The 17,947-nt window shown below is 44.7% G+C and overlaps 1 protein-coding gene across 1 annotated transcript in view; it reads right to left on the reverse strand.

The window, feature by feature from the left end:
• Window positions 1–427: 427 nt before the first annotated feature.
• Window positions 428–17,947, reverse strand: part of LOC141128428 (vomeronasal type-2 receptor 26-like) — a 181,648-nt gene continuing 164,128 nt past the window's right edge. Inside the window, exon 6 of the mRNA XM_073616104.1 lies at window positions 428–1,320. Within this exon, the coding sequence (XP_073472205.1) occupies window positions 428–1,320 (893 nt within the window). The remainder of the gene's footprint in view (window positions 1,321–17,947) is intronic.

A 17,947-nucleotide genomic window follows, 5' to 3' on the forward strand; every position in this document is an offset into this window, starting at 1 on the left:
GACACATAAATAATGATATTACAATCAGCTTATAAAAGATATTTCTGGAAGACGGTGAGTGAAATTTTCCCTCTTTTGAAGAGCGATGGGTGGCTCTGATATCTGATAGTTTAGGATGTTTTGGATACTTTGTCCCCCTCTGGTCACTGTGGTTCCTCTTCTTTAATGACTACACTGTTCTGTAGTGATGTATTGGCTGGTTGGAAGAACCACTACACCCAGCAGGGGACACGATTTCCAACAAACCCAAAGTGTTTGATACCACCGGTGTCCAGAGCAAAGATTAAACTCACCTTCCAAAGGAGAGGTAAGTATTAAATGTCCAAATTTAACAGTGTTCATTCTCAATACACTAACAAAATATGAAAAATAACAATAATAGAGATAATGCTATAACTATTGGTAACCCAGTGTTGCTTCATATATATTAGTGGATAACTTTTTTTGTATTCAGGTCAGGTCTGAACAGAATTATGTAACATTTTGGGAAAAATATAAAGCCAAGAAGTCCAATACTTGATGCAATTATAGCAAAAACCTCCACAGCCACCATGTATTTCCCTCTGGTGCTCAGATAGGCCGGGATCATGGCAATCCAGACACTGCAGAACACCAGCATGCTGAAGGTGATGTACTTGGCCTCATTAAAACTGTCCGGTAATGTCCTGGCTAAAAAAGCTATACTGAAACTCACAGCTGCCAGAAGCCCCATATATCCCAGGACAGAGTAGAAGCCGATAACTGAACCCTCATTACACTGAATGATGATCTTTCCCTGATAAGAGTGAGTGTCCTGATCCTGGAAGGGGGGGGAAATAGACAACCAAGTGATGCAGATTATTGCCTGAACCAGTGAGAAGACACAAATAATGAAATTGGGCAGTGTGGCTCCCATCCATTTCCTCCAGGGACTCCCAGGTTTGGTGGCTTTAAAAGCAATACACACCATGATACTTTTGGCAAGTAGAGTAGAGACAGCAACTGAGAAGATGACACCAAAAGAGGATACACGCAGCATGCAGGTTACATCTACTGGATGGCCGAGGAACAAGAAGACACAGAGGAAGCTCAGCATGATGGAGACCAGGAGAAGATAGCTCAAGTTCCGGTTATTAGCTCTAACAATGGGGGTGTCCTGGTAATGTATAAATATCCCCAATATTAAACCAGTCAGAAGACAACAGAGGATGGAGACAGCTGAAAATACTGCAACAATGTTATCATCAGTGTAGGAGAGAAATTCCACCAATTTTGGAACACACCTATCCTTCTTCTTATTTGGCCATTCATCATCAGGACATTTCATGCAGTTTTCACTGTCTGCAGGAAGAACAATACAAACACAATGAGCATCCGTGTCAGAGTTTCTGAGAAAACAACTTGTCTTGTGTTGCATCACAGCTAGCAGCTGAATTCCCATCAAAGCTATAAGAGAAATTATAATAAATAATAAATAAAATATAGGTCTCATGCACACAGGGCATTAGAAAAAATGAGCTGCAAAGCCACTACCAACGCTGGGAAAAAGCAGCTGTAAAAACATGCTTTTAGTAGCTTTTTGCATTGGCGTTAATGCAAGTTTAGCCACGCTAGCTTTTAGCAGTGTTTCTCTGCCTCTATTCAAAATGAATGGTTCCCCATGAGAGCACCTTGATTTGAATAGAAGTCGCACCACAAGTCGGATCATGATCCGACTCACAAGTCGGATCATCATGATCCGACTTGCAGTGCAGCTTGTGTGCTGAGGATCTTCCAGGGGAGCCCTTGCCAAAATGAAAAAAAAAAAACTGGCGTGGGGTTCCCCCCCAAGAGCATACCAGATCCTTTGGTCTGGTATGGATTTTAAGGGGAACCCCCACCCCCAAAAAATTGGCATGGGTCCCCCCAAAATCCATACCAAACCCTTATCCAGGCATGCAGCCCAGCAGGTCAGGAAAGGGGGAGAGATGAGTGAGCCCTCCCTTCTAGACCATACCAGGCCACATGCCCTCAACATAGGGGGGTGGGTGATGTTGATGGGGACAAGGGTCCTCTTCCCGACAACCCTGGCTGGTGGTTGTCTGGGTCTGTGGGTGGGGGGCTTATCGGAATCTGTAACAAGGGGGCTCCCAGATCCCGGCCCCTCACCCTATGTGAATGAGTATGGGGTAATGCTGGGTCCGCCGTGTGCCATTACTTATATAGCCATTGGGCAGGGCCACACAATGATTTAATAAGGAGGCCCCACCCCTTGTGATGTCACTGCCCAGGACATGATGGGGACGGGGGGCTTTAATTTATTTATTTTTATTTAAAGTATTCAAACCACCAAAATCTGTGTTTTGGAATACTGACTTTTTTTTAAGTCTGCGCCATTGGCAGCTGAGTAAACTGGAAGTGATGTTGTGACATCGCTTCAGGGTTTTTACATCGGAGACCCGATCAAAGTAGATTCTAGCTTCGTTCGGGACTCCACACAGCTGCAGGCATCACCCCGGTACAACCACTTCAACTAAATGACGTACACGTACGTGATTTGGCATGAAGTGGTTAGCAAGGGGGCCCCCAGATCCTGTCCCCCCATTGTTTCTCCTTTTTAGTAATAATCCCCTGTTCAAATCCCAATGGAAACAAAGTTTTAAGGTCTTTGTTAACCCCTTCACGCCGACCATACGCAAGTTTGCGTTCATGGCTTGAAGGGGTTAAACTTATGTTGCTATAATAAATATCCCAATTAAAAAAAAAAAAAACTGCTTTCCTCAGTTTAGACCGATATACATAGTTACATATAATTACATAGTAGGTGAGGTTGAAAAAAGACCATCAAGTCTGTAACGAGCCCCTTGCTCGCTCGGTTCCACTCTCCCGCCACTCCTCTGCAGCTATTGAATCAGATTGCAACGTCTGATGGTTCGGTCATCCAGTGCTCCGGGATTAGAACTTCAGCTATGTGCCGTTCTAACCCAGTTGTGTAGCTCAGAACAAACACCAGGCAGGCTGTATGTAAGTTCAACCAGGAATCTCTCTTTATTGACAAAATACAGGCTTTTATACACTCAAAGTGTAGGTGCAGACCTCCTGCTCATATTACTCTAACAATACAGCTGTAACCTAATTAACCTAATTAACATGAGCTAATTAACTAATCCCTTTAGACAGCCTAGATGACTCAGACATGACCGTTAGGCCAGACTGGCCGTCTTGTAGTTCAGAAAGTCCAATCAACATTATCACAATCAACATAGACTCTTCTTCACACAATAACAGAGTTAATTAACACAAATAACAATGGGGATCTAATGACTCTTAGATCCCATAGTAGACTTGTTTACAATACACATTTTAGCAGACAATAGACAGACAGGTCTTGGAATTTACATCAGCATCTCCTAACAGTATCTGTCCCAGCATTATGAATCAGCCACTATTCCAATATGGCAAATCCAGGGTCCCCAGACATACAGCTCACAAAGAGCACCGTTCCCCCAAATGCAAGGGCCCCCGATCGATCGGCAAGAGGCTTGCATACAGCCCCCTCCAAAAGTCTCTTTCCCGGCTAGGTCTGTCACATTAAGTCCAACCTATTTGTGTGATTATATGTCAGTATTACATTGTATATCCCTGTATGTTGTGGTCATTCAGGTGCTTATCTAATAGTTTCTTGAAACTATCGATGCCCCTCACTGAGACCACAGCCTGTGGAAGGGAAATCCACATCCTTGCCGCTTTTATTATTAATGAGTGGCCACAAGTCTTGTTAAACTCTCTTCTGCGAAAAAGTTTTATTCCTATTGTGGGGTCACCAGTACGGTATTTGTATATTGAAATCATATCCCCTCTCAAGCGTCTCTTCTCCAGAGAGAATAAGTTCAGTGCTCGCAACCTTTCCTCATAACTAATATCCTCCAGACCCTTTATTAGCTTTGTTGCCCTTCTTTGTACTCGCTCCAATTCCAGTACATCCTTCCTGAGGACTGATGCCCAGAACTGGACAGCATACACTAGGTGCGGCCGGACCAGAGTCTTGTAGAGCCGGAGTATTATCGTTTTATCCCTGGAGTTGATCCCCTTTTTAATGCATGCCAATATTCTGTTTGCTTTGTTAGCAGCAGCTTGGCATTGCATGCCATTGCTGAGCCTATCATCTACTAGGACCCCCAGGTCCTTTTCCATCCTAGATTCCCCCAGAGGTTCTCCCCACAGTGTATAGATTGCATTCATATTTTTGCCACCCAAATGCATTATTTTACATTTTTCTACATTGAACCTCATTTGCCATGTAGTTGCCCTCCCCATTAATTTGTTCAGATCTTTTTTCAAGTATCCACATCCTGCGTAGAAGTTATTGCCCTGCTTAGCTTAGTATCGTCTGCAAATACAGAGATTGAACTGTTTACCCCATCCTCCAGGTCGTTTATGAACAAATTAAATAGGATTGGTCCCAGCACAGAACACTTGGGAACCCCACTACCCACCCCTGACCATTCTGAGTACTCCCCATTTATCACCACCCTCTGAACTTGCCCTTGTAGTCAGTTTTTAATCCATGTACTCAACCTATGGTCCATGCCAATGGACCTTATTTTGTACAGTAAACCTTTATGGGGAACTGTGTCAAATGCTTTTGCAAAATCCAGATACACCACGTCTACGGGCCTTCCTTTATCTAGCTGGCAACTCACCTCCTCATAGAAGGTTAGTAGATTGGTTTGGCAAGAACGATTCTTCATGAATCCATGCTGATTACTGCTAATGATACCGTTCTCATTACTAAAATCTTGTATATAGTCCCTTATCATCCCCTCCAAGAGTTTACATACTATTGATGTTAGGCTAACTGGTCTGTAATTCCCAGGCATGTATTTTGGGCCCTTTTTAAATATTGGTGCTACATTGACTTTTCTCCAATCAGCTGTTACCATTCCAGTCAGTAGACTGTATGTAAAAATTAGGAACAACGGTCTGGCAATCACTTGACTGAGTTCCTTAAGTACCCTCGGGTGCAAACTATCTGGTCCCGGTGATTTATTAATGTTAAGTTTCTCAAGTCTAATTTTAATTCTGTCCCCTGTTAACCATGGAGGTGCTTCCTGTGATGTGTCATGAGGATAAACACTGCAGTTTTGGTTACTGAAGCCCCCCGATTCCCTCGTGAAGACTGAGGAGAAGAATAAATTCAATACCTTTGCCATCTCCCCATCCTTTGTAACCAGATGTCCTTCCTCATTCTTTATGGGGCCAATATGGTCTGTCCTACTTTTTTTACTGTTTACATACTTAAAGAATTTCTTGGGATTGGCTAATGCCCTTATTTAATATGCTCTTAAAGCAAACCCATCTCTCCTCCATGTTCTTTGTTCCTAAGATTTTATCCCAATTTATGCCTTCTAGCAAGGTTCATTGTTTAGGGAAGTTGGCTCTTTTGAAATTCAGTGTCTTTGTATTCCCTTTATGTTTCCTATTTGTGTGATTTATACTGAAACTAATTGACCTGTGATCACTGTTACCTAAATTGCCCCGTAATTCCACATCCGTGATCAGGTCTGTATTGTTGGTAATCAATAGATCCAGTAATGCTTTATTTCTAGTTGGTGCGTCTACCATCTGACCCATAAAATTGTCCTGCAAGACATTAAGCAAATGGCGAGCCTTAGATGAGTGCGTGGTTCCCTCCGCCCAGTCTATGTCTGGATAATTAAAATCCCCCATTATGATAACACTTCCCATCCTTGCTGCTAATCCAGATTGTGATAGGAGATCTGTCTCCATTTCCTCCCTCAGGTTAGGGAGCCTATAGCATACTCCCAGTATTATTTTCCCCTTAGTTTCATCCCTTTGGAGCTCTACCCAAAGGGATTCCACCTCCTCCCTAGCTCCCTTAGTGATGTCATCTCTCACATTCACTTGTACATTATTCTTGATATATAGGCATACCCCCCCCCCTTTTTTTACTCTCTCTATCCTTGCGATAAAGGGTATACCCTTGAATGTTTGCCAGCCAATTATGAGAGCTGTTGAACCAGGTCTGTGAAATTCCCACAAAATCCAAATCTTCCTCCTTCGACAGTATCAACATTCTTCTACATACAAAAAAAAAAAAATCACAATAAGCGTATATTGATTGGTTTGCGCAAAATTCATAGCACCTACAAAATAGGGGATAGATTTATGGCATTTTTATTATTATTTTTTTTACTAGTAATGACTGTGATTTTTATTTTATTTTTTTTTTTACATTTTTTAAACTTACAATAAGTTTTTATTGAGTTTAGTACAAAGATAGTAATAATATTAAAAAAAAAAAAAAACAGTCCATTTGCAACAAAATCAGAGGTTCTGCCTAGCTTAAGTGAGTCTAGTTCAACCTGAACAAGCAACATATATGAATATGTTTGTTAATATATGTAATGATACATTTGTTTAAATTTTTATATTTAACCTATGAAGTAGGCAGAGGGGAACTGGGAGGTAGGAAGGGCAGGATGGGGGGGGGGGGGGGTTAGGGTAAGAAAGGGAATGGGAACTAGGGAATGGGGAAGTAAGGGGCAAAATAAGGGGGGGAGGGGGAGAGAGGATCACCAGCACATCAAGTGAGGAATTTCCATAACAGTATAGAAAATGTGTTTTAAAACAGTCTATAACACAACAATTCAGTATTTCACATGTGTACTTTACATTTTGGATGTGCCAACCATTGGGACCACTGTACCGAGAATTTATTTATTTGCATATTTTTCCTAGCTATTATCTTTTCCAATTCACATTGTTGGTTGAGATCTGCAATTGTATTAGCTATGGAGGGTGTTTCTGCAGTTTTCCATAACCTAGTGATGTTTAGTTTTGCTGTTAGCAGAAGGTGTATTGTGACAGTTCTTGTGTTTGGAGGAAATTTTTCCAGCCCCACATGGAGCATTGCTAATGCAGGGGAAGGGGGAGAAGGTAGGCAAGAGATAGTAGAGATTAGTATGAATATTTGCCACCAGAACGAGGTAAGGGATTTGCAGTACCATAGTGTGTGGGCTATGGAGCCTATGCTGTCACAATTCCTCCAACAGCATGATGGGGTTCCTGGGTAAATTTTCGATATTTGGTAGGGTGTTAGATACCACCTGTGTAGGGTTTTCTGGTATGTCTCCCAATGGTTGGAACAATGAGAGGCGATGGAAGTGTACTTAAAGGCGTGTTCACACATATCAGAGGTTATGTGGGCCCCCAGTTCCTCGGCCCATTTAGTTAAAGTGGGGATTTGCGAATAGGGGCGGTTGTCGTTTAGTAGGTTGTAGAAACAAGTTATTCCTTTCTTGGGGTATGGGGAACAAGTGTAGAATTGGTATATTGGTTCCGGTAGCGTGGTTGTATATGGGAGTTTTGAGGAATTGAGAAAGTGGGAGATTCTTAAATAGGTGAAAAGTTCTGAGTGCGGGAGGTTAACTTCTTGTCGGAGATTCTCAAATGTTTTTAACGACTTGTGCTTAACAAGGTCAGTGATGTTAGTGATGCCTTGTTTGTGCCATACTGAGAGATTAAGGTCATTAAGATGCTTGACTAGGGCTTTAAGGGGTATAGGTATCGAGTGGGTAGGGGAGCTAGGGGTTTGTTTGGATAGGATTTTTTTCCATGTTGTTATTGAGGCTGACACCGATTGGGATGTGTCACGGTTGGGAGGAGGGCATCCTGCTGCTGTTAAGAGGAGGGAATCTAAGGGGTATTTGTTTTGGGGGATAGAGTTTCCATGACTGACCGGATTTTTTCAGGTGTTGGGTGCCACCAGTAGTATATTTGGTCTAAGACAGAGGCGTGGTAGTAACTGCCTATGTGAGGGAGACCGACTCCTCCCTTTTTGTACGGTCTAGTCAAGACGTAGTTGGCACATCTAGGTGGACCCTCTCCCCATATGAATTTAGAGATTAATCTTTGGATGGAATTTAAAAAGAAAGAGAGGGGTATTATTAGTGTACGAAATAGATACAAGAGTTTTGGTAGTACTATCATCTTCAAGGTGGAGATCTTACCAATTTTTGAGAGGCCTGTTGAACGTAGAGAACAAAGTAAATGAGGGAGTTTTTGTAGAAAGGTCTGGTAATTTAGGGTAAATAATTGTTTTGGAGAAGGTGCTATTTGTATCCCCAGGTAAGGAATAGAGTTATTTACCCAAGGGAATGGAGTAGTTTTCCGAAGGTGGGATTCTAATTGTGTGGGGAGGCACAGGGGCATTATTACAGATTTTGATATGTTGAGCTTATAAAAGGAAACTTTGCTAAATTGAAGGATAGTTTCTTGTACTTTCGGGAGGGATTGCTTTGGGTTGGTAAGCATTAGTATCACATCATCTGCAAATAAGCTAATTTTATGGTCTGTGTTATCACTTTTGATTCCAGAAATTTGTTCATCAGTTCTGATTTTAGCCACTAGGGGTTCCATTAGTAGGGCAAAAATAAGTGGGGAGAGGGGGCATCCCTGCCGTATGCCATTTGTTATGGTGAATGGGGTAGATAGGGCTCCTCCTGTGAGTACTGTCGCTGAGGGATTAGTGTAGAGAGAAAGTATTGCATTTTGGAACCATCACGTGATTCCAAATTTGTCTAAGACCCCTTTGAGAAAGCCCCAATGTATTCTGTCAAACGCCTTCTCTGCATCCAGGGATAGGAGCAGAGAAGGCGTTTGTGTTTGAATAGCATGGTGTATGAGGTTCAATACCCTTCTTGTGGCATCTGGTGCCTGGCGGCCTGGGATAAACCCGACTTGGTCAGGATGCACTAGAGATGGGAGGTATGTTATTAATCTTTTGGCAAGGACTTTGGCTAATATTTTTATGTCGGTGTTCAACAAAGAAATTGGTCTGTAGTTTGTAGTTAAGGAAGGATCTTTATCTGGTTTCGGTATGGTCACAATAGGTTGGTAGAGAGCCAGAAGAACTGACAGAGTTGAAGAGATTCGCTAATTGGGGTGCTACAATGTCATTAAATTGTTTGTAATATTTTTTTGAAAACCCATCCTCTCCAGGTGACTTATGTAAGGGTAATTTTTTAATGGCTTTGGATATTTCCTCTATGGTAAAGGGTCTGAACAAAGACTCAAGTTGGGAGGGAGAGATAGCAGGTAGGGTGATAGAATTTAAGAATCCTTGGATAGAAGGGACAGAAGGTTGGTGTGTGAAAGGGTCGTTTTTTAAGTTATATAGCGAGAAATAATACTCGCTAAAGGCATTTGCAATGTCTTGAGGGTCTGTTAGGAGTTGTCTAGAAGTGGGATGGAAGAGAGAAGAAATTTTAGTTTTCAAACATTGCTCTTTAACCAGTTGAGCCAGCAGAGTTCCTGGCTTGTTTCCAAGTGCGTAATAATTGGCCTTAGTATATTTAATAGGGATGAGCCGAACACCCCCCTGTTCGGTTCGCACCAGAACATGCGAACAGGAAAAAAGTTCGTTCAAACACGCGAACACCGTTAAAGTCTATGGGACACGAACATGAATAATCAAAAGTGCTAATTTTAAAGGCTAATATGCAAGTTATTGTCATAAAAAGTGTTTGGGGACCCGGGTCCTGCCCCAGGGGACATGGATCAATGCAAAAAAAAGTTTTAAAAACGGACGTTTTTTCAGGAGCAGTGATTTTAATAATGCTTAAAGTCAAACAATAAAAGTGTAATATCCCTTTAAATTTCGTACCTGGGGGGTGTCTATAGTATGCCTGTAAAGGGGCGCATGTTTCCTGTGTTTAGAACAGTCTGACAGCAAAATGACATTTTAAAGGAAAAAACTCATTTAAAACTACCCGCGGCTATTGCATTGCCGACAATACACATTTCAGTTCATTGATAAAAACGGCATGGGAATTCCCCAAGGGGGAACCCCGAACCAAAATTAAAAAAAAAAATGACGTGGGAGTCCCCCTAAATTCCATACCAGGCCCTTCAGGTCTGATATGGATATTAAGGGGAACCCCGGCCAAAATTTAAAAAAAAAAAATGACGTGGGGTTCCCCCTAAATTCCATACCAGACCCTTCAGGTCTGGTATGGATCTTAAGGGGAACCCCACGCCAAAAAAAAAAAAAAAAACAGCGTGGGGTCCCCCCAAAAATCCATACCAGACCCTTATCCGAGCACGCAACCTGGCAGGCCGCAGGAAAAGAGGGGGGGACGAGAGTGCGCCCCCCCCTCCTGAACCGTACCAGGCCACATGCCCTCAACATTGGGAGGGTGCTTTGGGGTAGCCCCCCAAAACACCTTGTCCCCATGTTGATGAGGACAAGGGCCTCATCTCCACAACCCTGGCAGGTGGTTGTGGGGGTCTGCGGGCGGGGGGGCTTATCGGAATCTGGAAGCCCCCTTTAACAAGGGGACCCCCAGATTCCGGCCCCCCCCTGTGTGAAATGGTAAGGGGGTACTTACCCCTACCATTTCACTAAAAAACTGTCAAAAATGTTAAAAATGACAAGAGACAGTTTTTGACAATTCCTTTATTAAAATGCTTCTTCTTTCTTCTATCTTCCTTCATCTTCTGGTTCTTCTGGTTCTTCTGGCTCTTCTGGTTCTTCCTCCGGCATTCTCGTCCAGCATCTCCTCCGTGGCGTCTTCTATCTTCTTCTCCTCGGGCCGCTCCGCACCCATGGCATGGGGGGAGGCTCCCGCTCTTCTCTTCTTCTTTTCTTCTCTTCTTCTCTTCTTCATTTTATTCTCCGGGCCGCTCCGCATCCATGCTGGCATGGAGGGAGGCTCCCGCTGTGTGACGGCGCTCCTCGTCTGACAGTTCTTAAATAACGGGGGGCGGGGACACCCGGTGACCCCGCCCCCCTCTGACGCATGGGACATGACGGGACTTCCCTGTGGCATTCCCCGTGACATCACAGGGAAGTCCCGTCAAGTCACCGTGCGTCAGAGGGGGGCGGGGTCACCGGGTGGCCCCGCCCCCCGTTATTTAAGAACTGACAGACGAGGAGCGCCGTCACACAGCGGGAGCCTCCCTCCATGCCAGCATGGATGCGGAGCAGCCCGGAGAAGAAAATGAAGAAGAGAAGAAGAGAAGAAAAGAAGAAGAGAAGAGCGGGAGCCTCCCCCCATGCCATGGGTGCGGAGCGGCCCGAGGAGAAGAAGATAGAAGACGCCGCGGAGGAGATGCTGGACGAGAACGCCGGAGGAAGAACCAGAAGAGCCAGAAGAACCAGAAGAACCAGAAGAACCAGAAGATGAAGGAAGATAGAAGAAAGAAGAAGCATTTAAATAAAGGAATTGTCAAAAACTGTCTCTTGTCATTTTTAACATTTTTGACAGTTTTTTAGTGAAATGGTAGGGGTAAGTACCCCCTTACCATTTCACACAGGGGGGGGCCGGGATCTGGGGGTCCCCTTGTTAAAGGGGGCTTCCAGATTCCGATAAGCCCCCCGCCCGCAGAAACCCACAACCACCGGCCAGGGTTGTGGGGATGAGGCCCTTGTCCTCATCAACATGGGGACAAGGTGTTTTGGGGGGCTACCCCAAAGCACCCTCCCAATGTTGAGGGCATGTGGCCAGGCACGGTTCAGGAGGGGGGGGGCGCACTCTCGTCCCCCCCTCTTTTCCTGCGGCCTGCCAGGTTGCGTGCTCGGATAAGGGCCCGGTATGGATTTTTGGGGGGACCCCACTCCGTTTTTTTTTTTTTGGTGTGGAGTTCCCCTTAAAATCCATACCAGACCTGAAGGGTCTGGTATGGAATTTAGGGGGAACCCCACGTCATTTTTTTTTAAATTTTGGCCGGGGTTCCCCTTAATATCCATATCAGACCTGAAGGGCCTGGTATGGAATTTAGGGGGACTCCTACATCATTTTTTTTTTAAATTTTGGTTCGGGGTTCCCCTCTGCCGTTTTTATCAATGAACTGAAATGTGTATTGTCGGCAATGCAATAGCCGCGGGTAGTTTTAAATGAGTTTTTTCTATCAAAATGTCATTTTGCTGTCAGACTGTTCTAAACACAGGAAACATGCGCCCCTTTACAGGCATACTATAGACACCCCCCAGGTACGAAATTTAAAGGGATATTACACTTTTATTGTTTGACTTTAAGCATTATTAAAATCACTGCTCCTGAAAAAACGTCCGTTTTTAAAACTTTTTTTTGCATTGATCCATGTCCCCTGGGGCAGGACCCAGGTCCCCAAACACTTTTTATGACAATAACTTGCATATTAGCCTTTAAAATTAGCACTTTTGATTTCTCCCATAGACTTTTAAAGGGTGTTCCGCGGCATTCGAATTTGCTGCGAACACCCCTAATTGTTCGCTGTTCGGCGAACTTGCGAACAGCCAATGTTCGAGTCGAACATGAGTTCGACTCGAACTTGAAGCTCATCCCTAATATTTAAGGTTATTTTCATATTTGTAGAGGAGTAGTGATCTAAGTGACTGTCTCAACTCAAGGAGTTCACTGGACAATTTGTGAGAAGGATGGGTTTTGTTTTGCTGTTCTAATTTTTCAATTTGTAGCATGATCTCATCAATCTGCCTACTCCTCTGGCTCTTCAGTCTCTTATTTAACTTAATAAGAATTCCACGCATATAGGCCTTGTACGCTGACCAAAGCGTACAGGAATTAGTATCAGGGAGAGCATTCAGTTCAAAGAATGAATGATGTTCCTGAATGAGTTCCTGACAAATTTCTTTGTTGGCTAGCAAAGTGGAGTTGAGCCTCTATATTCGTGGGGGTCCTCTTCGATGGTCATCCAAGATTATAGATATTGGGGCATGGTCCGACCAGGAAATTGTGTCTGTCTCAGAGCTCTTGACATTTTGTCAAATACGAACATATCTATGCGTGAATATGTCATCTGTGAAGGGGAGAAGGATGTGAAATCTTTTTCGGATCCATGTTGGCATCGCCACACGTCAAAAAGGTCTGTTGTTCGAAGGAAGGGATTTAATGCATTTAGTTTTTTGTGTGCAGAAGTGTCCATGTTGGGATCTCCAACTATGTTGAAGTCTCCTTATAGGATAAGGCTTCCTTTCCGTATTTTTTCAATATTTTTATATAGTCGTTTGAGGAAGCTGAGTTGTTTCGTATTTGGACCGTATACATTGACCAGGGTATAGGTGGATTGTCCTATAACACAAATCAAAACAATATAGCGACCTTGAGGGTCTACATAGGATTGCTGAAGTTTGAATTGAAGGCTGTCTTTAATCGCTGTTAGGATACCATTTTTATTTTTTGGGCCTGAGGCAAGAAAAAGTTGGCTATATCCTCTGAACTTGATTGTTGGGGTTTTGGTTGAGGAGAAGTGCGTCTCCTGCACAAAAATTATGTCAGCTTGCCGTTTTGTAATTTCCTTTTGCAGTGTCATTCTTTTCTGTGGGCTATTTAAGCCCCTGACATTCAGTGAGACAAGCTTGATGGGCATTTTGTGCTTCAGGTAGGTATTAAAGTCTAAGACCTCGGTGATAGCTAGGAAATGAGTGGGCAGAGTCGGTGAGAGTTTCTCCGGTATTTGCGACTACAACTGTGATCCCAAGGTGGATTAAGAGATTATGTAGATCGTTAGTAAACTCAATGTGGGGCTGGTGAGCCCAAGGGTAAAAAAAAAGAAATAAAGGAAGTAAAAAATGAGAGCTCTTTATCAAATGAGTTCAATGTGCAGCAATTACTGCTAGTGGTAACTGGGGGGGAACGGTAACCGTAACAGACGGGACCACGGGAATATAACTTGGCTTCTGCAGAGCAACCCGCTACTACCCAGCCAGATAGTGAGGTGGTGAGTGAAGGGCAGACCGTTTTCATTAGGCATCCTGAAGGGACCATTCCGTGTCCATTTGTGAGGCTGATGGGTCCACAGAGGGAGTGGATTCCTCCGGGATGAGACGCCAGTCTCTTAGGAGTTTGAGACCACCAGCCAGTGATTTTATGGTGTATGTTTTGCTTTGGTAAGTTATTATCAATTTAACGGGGAAACCCCACCTGTAGGGTATGTGGTGGTTCTGTAGTGGTTTTGTGATAGTGGCCAATTGCCGCCGAGTATTCATTGTTGTTTTCGAGAGATCTGCGTACAATTTGATTGTGGCGAATGGTTCTGGAAGGGTGGGTACACGTTTAGCAGCATACATCACTTTCTCTTTTGCAGTAAAAAAGTAAATATGGGCGAGAACGTCTCTGGGTTTTGATTCATGTAGGTGAGGCGGTTTTGGAAGCCTATGTGCTTGATCAATTTCCAAGTCTCAGTCAGTCAAATCAGGTACTATGGATCTCATTAGCTTCTGCAGGTATTGGACCAGGTCAGATTGCTGGATTGACTCTGGTATATTGCAGAATTTTATATTGTTCCGGCGGGAGCGGTCTTCCAAATCTGCCGGTTTAAGTTTAATTTGTTGTAATTTGTCCTCTTGTTCTGTATATACATCAATCAACTCATTGTGTGCAGTGTAGAGATCTGCCATTTTAGTTTCAACATGTAATAAACATTGATCTTGTGTTTGTACTACAGTAGCTAAGGAGGATATTGATGCTGACAGAGCTAAATACAGAGTATGCTTCAGTGAAATGAGCATGTTTTTCATTATATTCTCAGAGATTGGTTGGTCTGTGGCAGGGAATGCATCTATGGCTGGGGGCTGCTGGGGATCAGCGACTGGCAGGGTAAAGGTGAGGCTGTTGGGCTGACTAAGATCTGTGTTGTCCCTGCAGGGCTTCGATTTGGCCGGGCTGGCTGTGGAGGGAGAGGACTCACCATCTGCCGCTGAAGAGGAGGAGCAGATCTGCTGTGGTGTGAAGGTGAAGCCAGCGTGTGGTGAGAGGAGCCGCGCTGTGTGCTTGAGGAGGCTACCAGTGCCATCTTGTCCTCGGCTTGTATCCGTTATGCGGAAGAAGTTTGTTAGCTTCTGTGACCCCTTCAGGTTTTTCCTGCGCTTTGACATCGCGCCCAGAGATAGCAGGAGGTCTTCGGTCCTGTGGGGTGTGCTTTTTGCCCTTTTTTTAGGCTAGGAGTCGCTCGTTGCTGGGCAGATTTGCAGAGGTAAGAATTCAAGCTTCCATCTGCTCCGCTGGCAAGCCACGCCCCAATGACTGTGATTTTTATCATGGCTGTGACATTATAGTGAACATATCGGACACTTTTGACACTATTTTGGGACCATTCACATTTATACAGTGATCAGCTATAAACGTGCACTGATTACTGTACGAATGTCACTAGCAGGGAAGGAGTTAACACTAGGGGGCGATCAAGGGGTTAAATGTGTTACCTAGGGAGTGATTCTAACTGTAGGGGGAGGGGACTGACTAGGGAAGAAGACCGATCGGTGTTCCTATATACTAGGAACACACGATCAGTCTCCTCTCCCCTAACAGGACTGTTTACACACACAGATCCACGGTCCAGCTCTATAACGAACGATTGTGAGTGCCCGGCAGAAGTCGTGGCCGCGCATAGGCTCCTTGGTGATGCGGTGGGCACGCTCGCACCCCTTATATTGCTGGGAAGCCGAGGATGTCATATGACACCCGCCCAGGATGGGAGATCCCATCTGAGGACATCATATGACAATGGGCGGGTAGGGAAGCGGTTAATAAAGGAATTGTCAAAAACTGTCTTTTGTTTTTACTTTTTGACACTTTATTGGTGAATGGGTAGGGGTACAATGTACCCCTACCTATTCACATGGGGGCGGGATCTGGAAGCCGCTTTGTTAAAGGGGGCTTCCAGATTCTGGTAAGCTCTCCGCCCGCAGACCCCCACAACCACCTGGCAAGGGTTGTGGGAATGAGGTCCCCAAAGCACCCTCCCCATGTTGAGGGCAAGCGACCTGGTATGGATCAGGAGGGGGGGGCACTCGCTCGTCCGTCCCCTATCCTGACCTGCCAGGTTGCATGTTTGGCTTCGGTTTCTTCCTCCATCTTCTTCTTCTGGTTCTTCTGGTTCTTCCTCCGGTGTTCTCGTCTGGCATCTTCCTCTGCGGCATCTTCTCTTCATCTTCTTCTCATCTTCATCTCGGGCCACTCCGCATCCACGATTGGATGGGAGGCTCCCGCTGTGTGATGTTTCTCGTCTTCTGACGGTTCTTAAATAATTGAGGGCGGGGCCACCCGGTGACCCCACCCCCGTCTGACGCACGGGGACTTGACGGGGACTTCCCTGTGGCATTCCCCGTGATGTCAGAGGGGGTCACCCGTTACGTAACGGGTGACCCCGCCCCCCTCTGACGTCACGGGGAATGCCACAGGGAAAGTCCCCAACAAGTCCCCGTGCGTCAGGTATGGTATGGATTTTTGGGGGGACCCCACACCATTTTTTTTTGGGGGGGCGCAGGGTTCCTCTTAAAATCTATACCAGACCTGAAGGGTCTGGTATGGGATTTTAAAGGGGGAGCCCACGCCATTTAAAAAAAAAAAATTTGGCCGGGGTTCCCCTTAATATCCATACCAGACCTGAAGGGCCTGGTATGGAATTTAGGGGGAACCCCACGCCATTTTTTTTTTAATTTTGGTTCGGGGTTCCCCTGTGGGGAATTCCCATGCCGTTTTTATCAATGAACTTTTATGTGTATTGTCGGACCGGCAATTCATTAATAGCCGTGATTAGTTTTAAATGACTTTTTTCCTTTGAAATGTCATTTTGCTGTCAGACTGTTCTAAACACGGGAAACATGCGCCCCTTTACAGGCATACTATAGACACCCCCCAGGTACGAAATTTAAAGGAATATTACACTTTTATTGTTTCACTTTAAGCATTATTAAAATCACTGATACCTAAAAAATGTCTGTTTTTAAAACTTTTTTTTGCATTGATCCATGTCCCCTGGGGCAGGACCAAGTCCCCAAACACTTTTTATGGCAATACCATGCATATAAGCCTTTAAAATTAGCACTTTTGATTATTCATGTTAGTGTCCCATAGACTTTAATGGTGTTCGCGTGTTCGAACAAATTTTTTGCCTGTTTGCATGTTCTGGTGCGAACCAAACAGGGGGGTGTTCGGCTCATCCCTAGTCAATACCCTGAAATTGAGCTGCAGCATGGTGGCCAAGATCATACAGCGGTTTAACAGGACAGGTTCAACTCAGAACAGGCCACGCCATGGTCGACCAAAGAAGTTGAGTGCAAGTGCTCAGCGTCATATCCAGAGGTTGTCTTTGGCAAATAGACATATAAATGCTGCCAGCATTGCTGCCGGGGTTGAAGGGGTGGCGGTTCGACCTGTCAGTGCTCAGACCATACGCTGCACACTGCATGAAACTGGTCTGCATGGCTGTCGTCCCGGAATTAAGCCTCTTCTAAAGATGATGCGCAAGAAAGCCCGCAAACAGTTTGCTTAAGACAAGCAAGCTAAGGACATGGGTTACTGGAACCATGTCCTGTGTTCTGATGATACCAAGATAAACTTATTTGGTTCAGATGGTGTCAAGCGTGCGCGGCTGCAAACAAGGTGAGGAGTGCAAAGACAAGTGTATCTTGCCTACAGTCAAGCATGGTGGTGAGAATGTCATGGTCTGGGGCTGCATGAGTGCTGCCGATGCTGGAGAGCCACACTTTATTGAGGGAAACATGAATGCCAACATGTACTGTGACATACTGAAGCAGAGCATGATCCCCTGCCTTCGGAGACTGGGCCGCAGGGCAGTATTCCAAAATAACGACCCCAAACACACCTCCAAAACAACCACTGCCTTGCTAAAGAAGCTGAGGGTAAAGGTAATGAACTGGCCAAGCATGTCTCTAGACCTGAACCCTATTAAGCATCTGTGGGGCATTCTCAAATGGAAGGTGGAGGAGCACAAGGTCTCTAACATCCACCAGCTCCGTGATGTCCTCATGGAGGAGTGGAAGAGGACTCCAGTGGCAACCAGTGAAACTCTGGTGAACTGCATGCCTAAGAGGGTTAAGGCAGTGCTGGAAAATAATGGTGGCCACACAAAATATTGACACTTTGGGCCCAATTTGGACATTATCACTTAGGGGTGTACTTATTTTTGTTGCCAGCGGTTTAGACAATAATGGCTGTGTGTT

The sequence above is a fragment of the Aquarana catesbeiana genome, linkage group LG01, assembly GCF_042186555.1.
Source record: "Aquarana catesbeiana isolate 2022-GZ linkage group LG01, ASM4218655v1, whole genome shotgun sequence".
Lineage (NCBI taxonomy): Eukaryota > Metazoa > Chordata > Amphibia > Anura > Ranidae > Aquarana > Aquarana catesbeiana.